Genomic DNA, 16083 nt, shown 5'->3' on the forward strand with positions numbered 1-16083 from the left:
GTCAGCAACCCTAGCCTTGTTGGAAAAAAAAAAAAGAAAACTCACGTGCACCACGAGAAGTCATCGATCACAACCAGACAATATGAATTTTTGTTGATACTGAGAACGTTGACCGAACCAAATAAGTCCATGTGTAACAATTGGAGCACCTGGCTGATTAAATTGACCTGTTTAGATAGGTGTGGCTTTCTGTGATGTTTTCCTTGGGCGCATGCCACACACTTTTCAAAGGTGATTAAATCTTTGACAGGAAGCTGGCACACTATTTCATTTTTAGCAAGTCGATTCAATTTCTTTGCATTAGCATGTCCGAGTCTTCGATACCACAATATAGCATTGTGCTGGGAAACTTTTGAGAAGAGGCATGTGATTTGTTTGGGATGATTGTTGTTTATGTCAATAATATATGCATTGTCGTCCTGTTTTGATTTAACTAGAATCCATTCATCTGGGATGACAAAGCCTGGCTTCAGAACTAGACATTCTTTATCAGTGAAATGTGTTGAGTATCCCTTGTCACATATCTGTGAAATGCTCAACAAACTATGCTTTAACTCGGGCGAGTAGTTGAAATTCTTGAAACTTAGCACTCCATTTGAAACTGTTCATTTCTGAGTTATTTTTCCACCATTTCCTCCCGCAAAGGAAACAAATCCCACGTTAAAATTCTGAATGTTGTGCAGTTGGGAGATGTCTCCTGTCATGTGCCTGGAACAACATGTCGACATACCAAGGTCTGGCGACATTCCTCCGCAACTGTTCCTGCACAATGAGCGAGATTATTTAGTTGTAGGAACCCAGGTCCTTACAGTCCTGGGTCTACCCTTGACTTTGACAAATTTATCATTAATATCAGATACTTTTTTTAGAGGATGACGATGATCGGACAATTGTTGATTTGGGCACCCATTGGTAGTTAGGTATTAAAGTATTCACACGTGAAGTAGAAATATTTTTCTTCTTCTTTAAGCTTTTAGATTTTAGGCTAAGATTAGTCGAAGATCCAGACGCATCCTTTGACAAAATTAACCTTGGCTCAACCACAGTCGATTTCGGCAATTTACCTGTGGCTGGTTTAGAGAAAACCTGTTTGTTGGGTTTAGGATCAGCTCTTTTCTTATTATTATGAGTTTTCCGATCATCATCACGAAGATGAGATCTCGAGGACTTTCTCGTTAAAGACCTTCCCCGAGATTCATTTTCTTTCCTTGGTGTTGAAAAATGCACAAACGCACGTTTGGAACAATTTCGAGCAATATGACCGGCAATACTATAGTTGAAATAGATTTTCTTATTATCATAAGACATGGTACTGCCGTTAACAGTTTTCATGCTCTTATTGATATTTCTACTATGCCCACACGTGCAAGTGCATGATTCAGATTGTGTGACAGGTGTAGAAGATATGGATGCGCTAGTGACAGATTCAGGTTTAGTAGATTTTACAAAAACAACACCATAATTATCAGAAGTATTAATGTTAGACACCACATCTTCACAAATTAAAACATCAGTCTTAACATCAAAAACAGAATCATCATCTTTTGAAATATGGACACCAAATTTTGACACAAACTTATTATCAGACTCAATTCTACCATTATCCTGCTTTTCCTGGCTTACTGAAGGATCTGCATCGGAAGTAGAAACGTTAGAATCTAAATTCCTAGCACTACATTCGGTTGCCTGTTTAGCAGTTGATTTACCATAAACCATAAATGGTTCACGATCAATCTCAGCTTGAGTTAATGGAGAAGCAGTATAATTATGATTGAATGGGGGAGGAACACTCTCATAACCTATTCCTACTTGTTTCTAGTCCTTCCATTTCATATGGTGTTTAATTATTGTTGCAACTCTTTCACTTGACACATTGAATTTTTTGAAATTAAACCCAACATTTGCAAAATGAGTCTTCAATGTGTCAAGCTTCGCAGTTAGAGCATCAAAATCCTTTTTAAGATATCGATAATGAACACACTTGTCACTATAGTCTGCTTGTAATTTCTTATAGTCATTTGATTTGGCCTCCAATTGATCTTTTAATGTTTTTTGCCTTTTCTCAGTTGGTATCCCTCATACATAAGTTCCTCAATCTCTCTACGCATTAAATCTACCCATTCTCTTAGAAAATTGATAGTTTTAATACAAGATGGAGAGCAAGTGATTTCATTGACCTTAGATTTTTTTAGGCTCTGGTGTAGATTGAACCATGAATGCAAACTGTAGATTCATCATCTCCTCCTCTGGATCTATCTCAGCTTCTCCTTTTGCAATGTCGTTGATTTGAGCAAGATGTGCATTTTCCGGTCCTGAGATGTTCACGACTTGAATTTGGTCATCCCAATCAAATGATTGTGCTACCACAACAAGATTTGCAGTCTGCTTGCTGGTTATAGCTCCCATGTTGTTACCAACTGGCACCATTGTTCTTTCGTTATTTTCTCCTTTGTCAGGCTTTGGGCAATCTCTGGCAAAATGACCAGGTTCATGGTAGTTAAAGCACCGGAGTTTGCCTTTGTTGAATCCCACCTTCTTCTCTACATTCATTCCCCAATTATTTTTCCCAATCTTCTTGGAGAACTGTTTTGCACGAAACACTGCCATATCGATTTGCCAAGTTATATCCATTTCCACCACATCCTCAGGATGAATTTGATCCAATTCAGAAAATGACAATTGAGGAGGTAGTTCACCCGCCACAAAAGCATTATAACAATTGACAAGACCGGTTGCAAGAGCCAAATTTTCTTCATTCTCTTTGGAAGAAAGGATAGGAGCAGGGACTAGAGCATGTGTTTTTGAAGAAGAAGCAACTTGTGGATAAGCTTAGGGAGTAGCAAATGATGATTCAGGAGCAGCAAATGATGATTCAGGAGCAGCAAATGATGTTTGAGGAGCAGCAAATGTTGGACTTGAGTATTAGTGAAAGATGAGAAGGCATTGTTTGATCGAATTCCTAAATTAGCAGAAGAATATAAGTTAATGTGATTGATCTCTCATTGTTTGTCATCCAGATCACAAGCTTTAATGATGGCCATGATTTCAGCCAAACTAAGTCGATTAAGATCTTTTGTTTTCTTGATGATAGCAACATTCATATCCCATGTCTTTGGGAGAGAGTTAAGCAACTTCTTGTTGACTTCTAATCTTGGCACTGAGACACCAACTGAACTCATCTCAGTGGTGAGTGTGATAAAGCGTTGAAGTTGAGCTTCCAAGGTTTCTCCAAGAACATGATTAAACATATTGAAATTCTATCTCAGCGAGTCTTGACGGCTTTGTTTCATGTCCTCATTTCCTTCGTACACTTCAATCAAAGCTTCCCATAGAGCTTTTGCAGATTTATATTCCCGAAAACCTTGGGCAATTTCAGGAGAAAGAGCCACAGTAAGGGTAGCAAGTGCTCTTTCTTGCTGTTCAATCTTATCAAATTCTGGAAGTGTTGTGGTGATTCTGATAGGACCCTTCAAAATACATCTCCAAATTTTGAAATCTTTCATCTAGATGTATTTCTCCATACGATACTTCCATTCTGGAAACTCCTCAACCAATAACAAACGGGGTATGCGAGTGGTAGTGCCCATAACTGAATCGAGTTCATGATGAGAATTTTGAGAGTCCATTTTTTTAATTTTCTATTTTTTTTTCAATTGAAAGAACCAGGAGGTAAACACAAAGGTTAAATCAAAGATATTGTTTACAGCCAAGGTTTACGGCCGTAATCAGTTTACAGCTTGAGGTGTTTACAGCCGGAAGCTTGTTTACGGCCGTACACGAGTTTCTGGTCCTTGAATATCCGAGGTTTACGACTTTTGAAGATGTGCAGTTTACGGTCTCTGAAGATTAATAGATTACGGCCGAGAAAGGACTTTACGGTCATACTCTCTTCAACAATTTCAACCGCAAACTTCCAGAAGTGATGAAAACACAAGTTTTTCTAGCAGTTTTGATCTGCTGAGCTATGAAAAGACAGAATTAAGCCTCGAACAATGAAGAAACCGAATATCCTTCAACCGTGAACACGACTGAAATCTGTTTTGACATCGGATGTATCTGATACCAATTGTAAGGTCCTGAAATCTTAGGATCCAAACCAGTGATCAAACAAATAGCAATCAAACAGGATAAGAATGGAGTAGTAGAAAGATTAACTAGGCATGCACACGTTTATATTATAAAAACATCAAATACACCTTGGATACACACACTGGACCGTAAACACTAAGAGACTCTTCCTGATTCGTCAACAACCTTTGACAGACTCTGACAAGCCCTATATATAGGGAATAGTTGGTCGTAAACGGGTTTATGGCCATAAACTCGTTTACGACCGTACACACAAGCCTAACCGTAAACACTGCAATTAATCAACAAAACATAATCATAACCTAATAAGACCTATACATATGGAACCATAAATATAAGACCTTTCAGTATATCAATCAATCTTATAACCAGGATATCCTCCTAACATGTCACTAGCATAGCATCATCCTATATATCAGGACACTGACCCAACCGGGTCACTAAATCATAGTGTATCACTATCCTAACTACCAGGATGTAAATCAATAAGCATAACATGTAATAATTTGAATACAATCCATAAAGGGCCGGCCTTGGTGCCTTAGACCCTGTTGATATGTGAGGATAACTCACCTCATAAGTAGCTTGAAAGGTAGTGTCAAACCCCTCCAAATGTTGCTCCAAATCCAACACCTATATTCACCAATGTCCTTTGCTATCAAAATCCCATTTACCAAATTCCCTCAGAAGTCAACTGGTCAACCCTGGTCAAAGTCAAAGTCAACTATCAAGGTCAATGGTCCATGTTGACCTCAACTCGTCGAGTACCCTCAACTAATCGTCGAGTTCCTTGCATAACTTGCCCACTCGCCGAGTCACTCGCTTGACACGCCGAGCCCAAGGCAATCTTCATTGTACTCGCCGAGTCATTCATACGAATCACCGAGTCTATGAAAATCTTCATCGGACTTGCCGAGTCGTTTATGCCACTCGTCGAGTCCTTTCAGTCCATCATCCATACAGATGCTATTTACGCCATGCTAAGGCTCCATACTGCAGATCAAATCCCCTAGGGCATGTTTATCACGTAAAGTTGCGAACTTTACGTGCATGCAAGGTGCTAATGAATTAAATCAAGCTAAAGACGTGGTTCTAGGAAAAACAGCTTCACCAACATGCTAAAGACTAATACTTTATGATGATGAGAGCCAAGATGAGCCTAGATCTGAAGTTGCAACTTCATATCTTGGTTCCTCACTCGAAATGCAACACCAAATGCCCAAAATGGTCCCAAAACTCAATATAAAAGGGATCTAGCTAGGAGAAGCTCAAGGTGATGACTTGATACCTTCAAATGATGATAAACCAAGGTATACTTCAGATCCCTAACTGTTCCTTGCTCAAAGCTTCTTGATCTTCAATCCCCTCTTCACCAAAATCTACCCTTTAAACTTAAACAAACAAGTATGAAGATAAAATGGAGATTTAGGGTTTCTGGACTCACAGGGGCTGTAAAGGGAGGATAAGGGGAAAAGGATCCCTTAAATAGGGTGCAAAACCCTAGGGATTAGGGTTTCACCCTCTAGCTCCAACTCGTCGATTCACTCTTCTGACTCGACGAGTTGGTTACTTAAATACGTGGCCCAATCCTGCGCCTACTCGACGAGTCAGGGCATCCACTCGTCGAGTAGACCTTGAAACTTTAATTTTAAAGTTATAATATGAATACCTGAGAATAGGGGCGTTACACTTTCATGCATGTTAGGTCTTGTAGATTCATAAAAATGGTTGATTGATGGTCCTTTTCTATCCATTCAAGAGTTTGGTGGCGATGAGTATGGATTAAGTTAGTGTTTTAAGGTTCAAGCCCTTTTCAGCCATGCAAAGGCTTAATGTTTTAGACTTTATGGATTAAGACGTCCTAGGAAAGTCAGATTTGTGTTTGGACGCATGTCTTAATGATTGAGACCATTTTAGTATGGTTTTGCGGGTCAGACGGGGTACGCCCCACGTACTACTGGCTACGCCCAACGTAGCCAGGTGAGACCCTGATCCCACCTAATTTCTGAGTATGCACCGCATAGGAAGAAAGTACGCCTAGCGTACGCGCAAGGTAGCAGAATTTTATTGACTTATGGACTTTAGGTCAAGATTTAGGGTTTTGGACCATAGGAGGGGAAAAATGGTATTTTTACCCTTAAGGGGTTTAGTTGCGGGACTTGGACTCTCGAGTTGATTAATGGACTTTAATTATCAATTAGGGTTAATTATTGTGTCATTAGGCGGAGTATAATTCCCACAGTTCGAGTGCGAGATTTAGTTGTCTCTTAGTATCAGGTGAGCTTCCTTCACTATATTTGTGGGTCGATGGCACCGATACCGACCCACTAGTTTATGTTGTAGTATGATGGTTGAGTTCGTGACAACTGTCAGTTATGCCTGTGTTTGCTTGATGACTCTGTGATTATTTGTTATGATGTTATATGGTAGTAGGGGGTGAAATAAACCATTTATCAGGTTGAAATAGATTGAAGGGGATTGCAAGCATCCAAATATGCTTGATGGCATCAGCCTGAAATAGATCGAAGAGGATTGCAAGCACCCCGATATGCTTGAATGTATCCGGTTGAAATAGACCGAAAGGGATTGCAAGCACCCAAATATCCTTGTCTATTTATGTGTATGGTATGAGGCATTTTGGGGGAACTCACTAAGCTTTGTGCTTACGGTTTTCAGTTTATGTTTCAGGTACTTCCAGTTCGAAGGGGAAGGGCCCGACCAGATCACACCGCATCACCCTGTGATTTTCGCATTCTAAAATTTTGGGAATTTGTACTATGATAATATGGTTCTATGATACACTTTTGAATGACTTGATATTAGTACCAAATGATTTGAATGATTTAAAAAAAAATTATCTGTATTTTTTGGATGTTACAATAGAGCGCCGAAAATGGGGCTCATACGTGTGCACGTTAAACGCCCCACGCAGGGCGCACACTCTGAAGCCTAATCTACGAAGATACGAGTGATGTGGCTTGACGAAATAGAGACACATGTTCGTGTCGGGGTAGAGCCACCGCATACACACGTGACGTGCACCCTTAGAAATCGTACGATGCACCCCAAGACTTGCTCTAAATAGTAGGTCAGGTTCAGATCATTTCCTCACACCTCTCTATCTCTCTATTTGTCTCTTTCTTTCTCTGTGTGTGTGTGTGTGTGTGTCTCAATCCTTGAGCCTCTCGCCCTTCCAAGTGATCTCGAGTCCCGACGCGACAATCCCAAGCCTCTGAAAAGCACATTGCTAGGGTGAGTTCACGGCCCCACTTTTACATTTTCAAAAGTTTTCCAAGGGGTAATACATGCTAGTTAATAAATTACTAATTTCTAAAATTATCATTAGATATTATATCATGATTTGTTATACAACATTGATATACTTGAATCATTAGGATAATATTATGTCTGGTAGTTCTGCCTAAATGTTATGGATAATATTATGCCTAATTGTTATACCGCATAAATATTTATGATAATATTATGCCTCGTAGTGACTTTGGCCAAATCTTTAGAATAATATTATGCCTAGCCATTACCATGACCAAACTATATCAAATAATCATATATCTAGGTAGTACTCTGCCCAAATACCCATTCAAATCAACTAAAGTAATATAATTATATAGTTAAATATAATTATGTAAACAAGGTAATCAATGCAAAATTATAATATAAGGCTAATCAAAACAGATGTTAATTAGACAACTATTCATCAATTAGCTAATTAAATTTTAGCTGATCCCGACCTATAATCGTTAAATCTTAAGTGAATGGGAAATATATGTATAGATTTATACGGAGCTGACACCCCTACATACGGTTGCTAGCTACAACCTTTGTGGTTGATTCATAGCATGGACAACTTTCTAATTTATTAGGACGTCTGATAGCATTGTGCGGGGCAAATATCAATTCAAAAGCTCAATTATGGGAACTTATTGTAACATTGCTCCGCTATCCTTAATTAATTGAACTGCTTAGAGGGGAAAGCATTGAAGTAGTAATAGTACCCATATAGTAAAGAATATACTTTAAAGGAAAGTAAAGAAACAATAAATTTAACAAAATTCCAAAAAAAAGCATCTTAACAAATAACAAAATACTTATGAAAAATATACACGTGTAAAAGTATTTTCAAATCATATTTAACTATAAACTTACCAACATTTTGTTGACATTTTAAATCACATGTATTCTCAGGGAAATGAGAGTCAGAAGTGGCAAAGTCATCCGAGATTCACACAAAGGATTGATTTGCAGTGTTATTTGGTTGTTGATGTTTAAAATGTAGTTTGTTTTTGCTATGCTAGTATTACAATAAGACAATGCAATATATACTATTCATAAAAATAATGCTTGTTTTATATTTCTGTGTATTGCTCGATGTATTCTGGCACCTATCAAACGTCACGCAAATGGACGATTACGGCGCCCGGCCAGGGTGTGACAAATACCCTTTAACACAGGGACCATTTGTGTAATTTACTATAAATCAATAAAATTTGAAGTAGATTGTGTTGAGCGTTGACTAACCTTTCATGGTCACGTTCTCAAAGGGAAACGGTGGGTATATATGGTTACAGGACGATGGTTTTAGCTGATTAGAGTATGCTTAGTGGATCGTATAGTCAACTTCGAATGCTTTCGTCGCAATTGCATTCTCCTACTCATTTCCAAAATTCCATCGTCCACTTGATCTGATCAATTACAACTTGCGAGCCTCATACAGATGCCCTAAATCTACGTGCAATCAATGCATTTCCTTCTCAAATCTTGGTCTCCTCCTTTCATTTGGCTGTTTCTTATCATCCTCTTATTTAAACACACATTTTTATAGCTACTTGTAACTTCCCCCATTCTTCGTTTGATAGAGGTTAATCAGAGGCATTAAACAGGTATGCCCTTAATTTCCTCTGGCTTCTGACGATTTTCTCTTTTTCTGTAATTAAATTGCTGAATATGCTTCACTTTTGATCGTGAACTAAGTTCAATTTCACTTGAAGAATGTAAGAACATGGTGATTGAGTGCTTCTGAAATGTGGTCGAGTAGACTGAATGTGTTGCCTAACATTACTTTTGAGAGAGTGTTATTAGTTTTGTTGTTCAATTTCTCTCGCTTCTATCCTCTCTGCTTGATACTATATTATTTCAGGAAGCTGTTGTACTTGAGATTTGATTGATGGACACAGTTGGAAAAGATGATGTAGAAGACTACAGTCGAAATGGAAAATTTTCAAACAGGAGCAAAAGTGTTTCAATATCGATCCCAGTGAGCTCCAATGAAGTAAATTCTGGTGAAATAAGTCATGTTTCCTCTACAAGTCCCTTGTATACTAGAAATCATAGCAACCAATCTGGAGATTCTAATAATGAAGTAAAACTCTTGACCTCATATTCTTATAGCTAGTGTTCATTTGCATTGAATTGAAAAACTATTTTGTTCATCATAACAATCATTTTGTTGTGTTCTTTTGCAGAATGATGGTGTTCTACTTGTACATGGGTGGACACAAGAAACGTTATCTTTACTAAAAAAATTTGCATTTGGTGTCATGAATCCACATGACAAATATGTTGAGCAGCTGAACAAATTCTTTCTCATTTCTTGCTTATTCGCCATTTTCATAGACCCCTTATTCTTTTACTTGTTGTCAGTGAAGAAGGTAAAACTCAATCTTGATTTGAAGTTATTTTGGAAATATTAATTGTTTATATCTACTACATGGACATATTTGACAGACAAAAAAGGTCAACTTCTTGGTAAAAGCCAACTCTTTTACTTGTCTGAGTTAAGAAAAGTACTCTTTCTTCACTTAAATAACACAACTCAAAGCCATTTTTCTTATTTCTACCTCAAAACACTCATTTAAACACTGATTAGCATGAGAACTAGTTCCATCTCATCTAAAGTTTGCCAATTGATTCGTATTATTTCCCACTGAACATTAACATGTCCCAGAGTATGATGTCAAGGTGACTGTTTTTGTATCTTTGCTTGTGAATTGGCATAATATCTTTTGATTATCATCTTTTTTGGAAGCAGGACTACAAGTGTGTAGTAATTAATTGGCCAATGGCAATAATCCTTGTGGTTTCCAGAAGCATAACAGACTTTATATACTTGATGCGCATTCTTATGGAGGTAAACGTACCACTGCTTATATAATCACCTCTTTTTTACATTCCTTCAATATACAAATGGTTGTTTAGACTTGAGAATACATCTTTTTCAGTTCAAGTTAGCATTCATTTCACCTGAATCAAGAGTTGTAGGAGCTGGAGACTTGGTTAAACATCATACAAAAATCGCATTACATTATCTTTCTGGATTTTTCTTCCTTGACTTACTTATCGTACTCCCAGTTCCTCAGGCAAGAAAGATTCTCTTTAATTTTTAACCATAACATAACATCATTTTGTGCATTATTTGTTCCTCATATAATATAAGATAATAAATTATCTATTGCAACAGATGATTGTATTATTTGTGCAACCAAATGGGGTTTCATCACCAGGGGCTAGTTATGCAAAGTTTCTTCTCCAAACAGTTATTCTTATTCAATACATTCCAAGATTATACCGATTTCTGCCTCTTCTTGGTGGACATTCTTCAAGTAGATTCATATTTGAGTCAACATGGGCAAATTTTGTCATCAATCTTTTGACTTTTGTCTTGGCTGGTCATGTCATTGGTTCATGCTGGTATATGTTAGGGTTACTGGTGGGTGACATCATCATTATCATGAATTCCTTTAACTCAGACCATATAATGTTTCCTAAAACTTTGTAACACTTTTTTCTAATTGTTTTTTTTCTTATAATTCCTTTGAAGAGGGTGAACAGATGCCTTCGAGACAGCTGTCATGATTCTAGAATCATGGATTGTAAGAGGTTTATAGATTGTGGGCGTGGGAATGATTATGTTTATAGGGGTTTTGAAGGTAATCTTGAAATATGGAATGAGTGGAAAGAAGATAGAAATTCGAGTGCTTGTTTTAGTGAAGATGGTTTCAACTATGGGATTTACATGACAGCTGTCAATCTCACTACTGAAAGTAGTTTCATCACAAGATATGTCTACTCCTCTTTTTGGGGGCTTCAGGTATTAAATTCTTTCTCCTTACTTGTTTCCTATATGAAATGTTATTGACAATATAAATCAGGGGATTCTGGTTTTTTTATACCATATTATATATACATTAACATTTACCTAAATTGTTTTCTACTTATTCCTAAGGTCACATCACAACAACAATGTTTTCTTTTCTTATTAAAAAAAGTTCAGAATTACAGAAATGGTCCGTGTGAAATAGTAAAATTACAGAAAATGTCCCTGTGTGATAAGCAGGGAATGAAAATTACGGATATGGTCCCTATTTAATAGTAAATTTACTGAAATGGCCCCTGTGTAATAGTAGAGTTACAGAAATGGTCCCTGTGTAATGGCAGAAAATGTAAAAATTACCGAAATGGTGTCTGCATAATAGTAAAATGACAAAATACCATGATTGGGTCTTTATTTTTGCATATATACATGAAGTTAAATAATATTAATTTTTTTTTTCATTTGTTGATGATTGTTACAAGCAAATCAGCACGTTAGGTGGGAATCAAACTCCAAGTTACTTTGTTGGGGAAGTCCTTTTTACGATGGGCATCATTGGACTTGGCCTTCTACTTTTTGCCCTTCTTATTGGAAACATGCAAAACTTTCTTCAAGGTCTTGGACGAAGGTACCCCTCTTATTATCACACTTATGCTACTTTTAACCCCTCATTCTTTCATTATATCAATACTTCACTTCTTTTAATTAATATCATCTTATTAATTAGACGACTTGAAAAGTCACTTAGAAGACGTGATGTTGAGGAGTGGATGAGTCACCGACGTCTCCCAGAAATGATACGAAGGTATCAAAACATTCTTATTCTCCATGACCTTTTATGTCATTTTACACACTCTATTTTACTAGCTTATCAACTAGTTTTACTAAGGCTGTGTTTGGCACGCCACAGCTAGCTGATAAGTTAGCTTATGTTTCAAGCTTTTTTAAGTTGTCATGTTTGACAAGCCAAAAAGTAGCTCATAAGCTAACTTTTTAAAAAACTACTTAAACTAGCTTTTCAGGAGCTTTTTAAAAATTTTCCAAATATACCCTTAATTGAGTATAAAAACATATTCTTTCAAATGTTTGTTTATGTTCTTTTATATAGAGTGAATTACACGAATGGTCCCTATGGTTTGGGGTAATTTGCACGTTTGGTCCCTAACTTATTTTTTTAACTCGCAAGGTCCCTAATGGTTATTTAAATAAGGTAGGGTAGGTAAGGTAAGGTGAGGTGGAAGTGGGGTTGGGGGTGTGTTTATTTAAATAAATTAAAAAATCAAGGGCAAAATAGTCTTTTTAGGTAAGCCAAGGACCAAGCACGCAACAAAAACAACCATTAGGGACCTTCTGAATTAAAAAAATAAGTTAGGGACCAAACATGCAAATTACCCCAAACCATAGGGATCATGTATGTAATTTACTCTTTTATATATTTCAGCTAGCTTATCGGCTAGTTTTACCAAACATCAATTTTAATCAGCTAGCAGCTAGCTTTTCATATAATAACTAGCTTTTCACCTATCAGCTAGCTTTTTAGCTAGTACGCCGAACATAGTCTAAGTGTAGTTTTGTTGTCTATTTGGTCAAAGGTTGACTTTGACCATTTTTTTATGTGTAGAAAAGTTCGAGAGTCGGAGCGTTACCATTGGGCAGCTACCCGAGGGGTTGATGAAGAAACACTGATGGAGAATCTGCCTGAAGACTTGCAAAGAGATATACGTCGCCACCTTTTTAAGTTTGTCAAGAAAGTAAGATCTCACTTTCCTTTTGATCATGATTACTTGATTATAGCATTTTACTTTTTTGTATTTTTCATATTAAGATATTGCTCTTTGAAAAAATCTACCCATTTATAGCAAGTGAAAATTGCTTTGTAAGCTTTTCGATGACATTGCTATAATTGGATAGATAAAAACAAATGAATGAAAGTATTTTGCTATTTCTTGCATTTAACCCTTAAAACTATATCTCCACTTTGAAATAGCAAGATAATCAATTATAGTATTTTAATTTAAAACATCTCTATCCGTTTTATGGCAATTGTACTTTTAAACTTTTTGATATTAAGATATTGTACTTTGTAAAACCCAACCAAATCATTGCTATATTAGGGTAGATAAATACTTTAATAGGAAAAAACATAAGTAAGATGCTATAAATTACAATGGGTTTTATGTAGAAAAATCTCATTATTCTCTAAAATAATACATCTAAACTTTACGGATATTTGTAGGTGAAAATTTTCGCACTTCTAGATGAACCAATCTTAGATGCAATATGTGAAAGGCTAAGGCAAAAGACTTACATCAAAGGAGGCACAATTTTATATGAAGGAGGGTTTGTAACAAAGATGACTTTTATTGTAAGAGGAAAAATGGAAAGCATTGAAAAAAATGGGAATAATAAAGTTTCATTGTTGGAAGGTGATGTATGTGGTGAAGAACTTCTCAAATGGTGCCTTGAAGGTATAAATAAATATAAACTAGTTAGGTATTGTTTTTTTACTTCTTTTCTAATTTAAAATGTTCCTTCAAAAGATAAAAGAAAACAGAGAAAACAAGGAAACAGATTGCTTAGCAAAAGGACAGTGAAATGCTTAAAAGATGTGGAGGCATTTGTTCTTCGGGCTGAAGATCTTGAACAAGTAATCACACTTTTTGATGGATTTTTGAAGAATGTTCGTGTTCAGTTTGCTATTGGGTAATAATTCATCTTTTACATATTATTTAACCACTTATCATTACAATTTTGTACTATTTCTATGAAAATAAATTGGGTAATTAATTTTTACCTTTTGGGATAATCTCACTAAATAGTAGCCAAGCTTAACGGTTCTTCCACTCACGTACCTCAAACAGTTATTCTATTTTATAAGAAATAATGATTATATATAGTTTTCAATTTTTTTATTTATAAATTTTGGATTTTAGCTTGTACGTGCTTTGTAGATGCTTTTATTGTGTATTTTTTTTTTATTTCTTCCCCAAAAAGATTTCTCTTGAAAATTGTGTCATAATGTGTGGTTTTTGTAAAGTTATATATTTTTTCATGTTTCAAATAAAAAAACTCTATTAATGGGATTAAAATTGATCGGGGACCAAAAGTTGTCATTTTTACTTGGAACACAAACCAAAATTGTCACATGAACCTCAAATAAGGACTAAAATTACAAGAGAAATTTTTGGAAATTGGAACCAAAATTGCAAATATCAGCGGTTACACTCATGGACTAAAAATCTAATTTCCTTTATTTTTCTTTATTGTCTGAAAATGTTGAAGAGATAAATAAATTAGGTTTTTAATCAAATAATGCATCGGTAATGATGAAAAAACTTAGTGCAAATAATATTAAATATTTTAATGAGTCATGTAGTTCTATTTTCAAAATTTGTAAGAAAATATTGTTAATTTATAGCTTATAATAATATTACATTTAAAAAAGTGATAATATTCTCACAAACGACAAAAATAAATCTTAAGCACAGTTATCTATTCATCACTTAAATAAAGATTATTTGTAAAACGCAATTGCGAAATTCATATGAATGGAAAAAAAATGAAAGTTGAATGAATGTGAAATTGGTTTTAAATATTATTACATTTTGGAAACTTCAGGAACAAATCTCCATACTGGCAAGGTGTGGCGGCATCAACCATTCAGGTGGCATGGAGATATAGAAAGAAGCGGCTAAGCCGTGCACGTGATCACGCCACTGATTTGTTGTAACTTTATCGGTAGTTTTCATGTCTTATGAAGTTGTATGTTTCTTTGAATGACAAATATACCTTAGGGCATTTGTTCCATTTTCATTGTTAAAAAGTAGTTGAAGTATACCAAGTTGTTGCAGTTAGGGAGAGAAAGATAGTTGTTGTGGTTGAGTATTTCCAAGTTATTGGGTTGTTTGTTAGCAACTGTGGGTTTCCAAGTGGCCTCTTAAGTTTTCATTATAAGATGCCTTGATTTCGAAATGGTTAGAGGGGCTTATGGAATATATTGGTATTGTTTTAGAGATTCTAACCAAAACAGATTTTTGAGGATAAAATCTAGTTTAAATGGGGGAAAGTTCTAACATCCTGCTTCGAAAAGTTCTTATTTCGGGATTTTGGACAATAAATGGATCAAGTAAATGCTTTGTGCTTCAAGGAAATATGGTTTACACCCCATTGGATGTTGATAATATTCGTTATGTGATCCAAGCCCTTGGTTTGTGTTTTGGAGTCAAAGGTAAAATGAGAAAAGTGATGTTTTAGACTTCTTTTTTGAATTAAGGATTTTAGTTCGGTATGTTTTAAGTCGAAAGTAATTAGATACAATTGTGGGGCTCTTCAATACCTTTCCGTGTATATAAAAAAATGCCGAAAACAAAGTTGAAATGAAGAAGTTATTACTGTTTGAAGTTGAAGAGAAAATTTGGGATTTTGTCATATACAGGGCATAACTTGCTAAGTGTGGATCGTGTTTCTAATGGGCTAAGCATGTTAGGTTATGCAAGGCGTAATCATGGCAGATCAAAACCCTAACTCTCCGGCTTTGAGCCCCATTTAAGGGTTCTAGCTTATAGGAAACCCTCTCATGACCAGCCTCCATCACCTAAGATCATTCCTTGAGAAAACCTAGCCTCCTCTCACTTGTTTTGAGCCTTGCATCAATGAGCTTATTTCTTCTTTAGAATGTGGAATCTTAAAGAACAAGGTTATGACAAAGTGTATTGAAGAAGGGTTTAAGTATATATCCAACAAGGTTACTTCATTCCTGGACCATTGTAAGTAAAAAGCTTGAAACGCGCTTATTGGTTTTTCATAGATTTTGTTAATCATCATATTTGTTACTTTTTGGTTCTTTGAGCTTGTGTTTTTGGAGTTGAGGCAACTCAATCACATTT

The 16083-nt window shown here is 35.9% G+C and overlaps 1 protein-coding gene across 1 annotated transcript; it reads left to right on the forward strand.

The window, feature by feature from the left end:
- The first annotated feature begins 8657 nt into the window (after positions 1-8657).
- On the forward strand, positions 8658-15597 carry LOC145086219 (putative cyclic nucleotide-gated ion channel 20, chloroplastic). The gene is made up of 13 exons (XM_079023966.1): positions 8658-8987; positions 9245-9466; positions 9570-9755; positions 10136-10234; positions 10326-10463; positions 10565-10813; positions 10925-11194; positions 11680-11825; positions 11925-12002; positions 12819-12948; positions 13434-13665; positions 13738-13900; positions 14816-15597. Exons 2-13 carry the CDS (start codon positions 9272-9274, stop codon positions 14925-14927), a joined length of 1998 nt encoding a protein of 665 aa, XP_078880092.1. The 5' UTR covers positions 8658-8987; positions 9245-9271; the 3' UTR covers positions 14928-15597.
- Positions 15598-16083: the final 486 nt, after the last annotated feature.

The sequence above is a fragment of the Lactuca serriola genome, chromosome 2 (assembly GCF_051521515.1).
Source record: "Lactuca serriola cultivar US96UC23 chromosome 2, Lser_US96UC23_V15, whole genome shotgun sequence".
Classification (NCBI taxonomy): domain Eukaryota; kingdom Viridiplantae; phylum Streptophyta; class Magnoliopsida; order Asterales; family Asteraceae; genus Lactuca; species Lactuca serriola.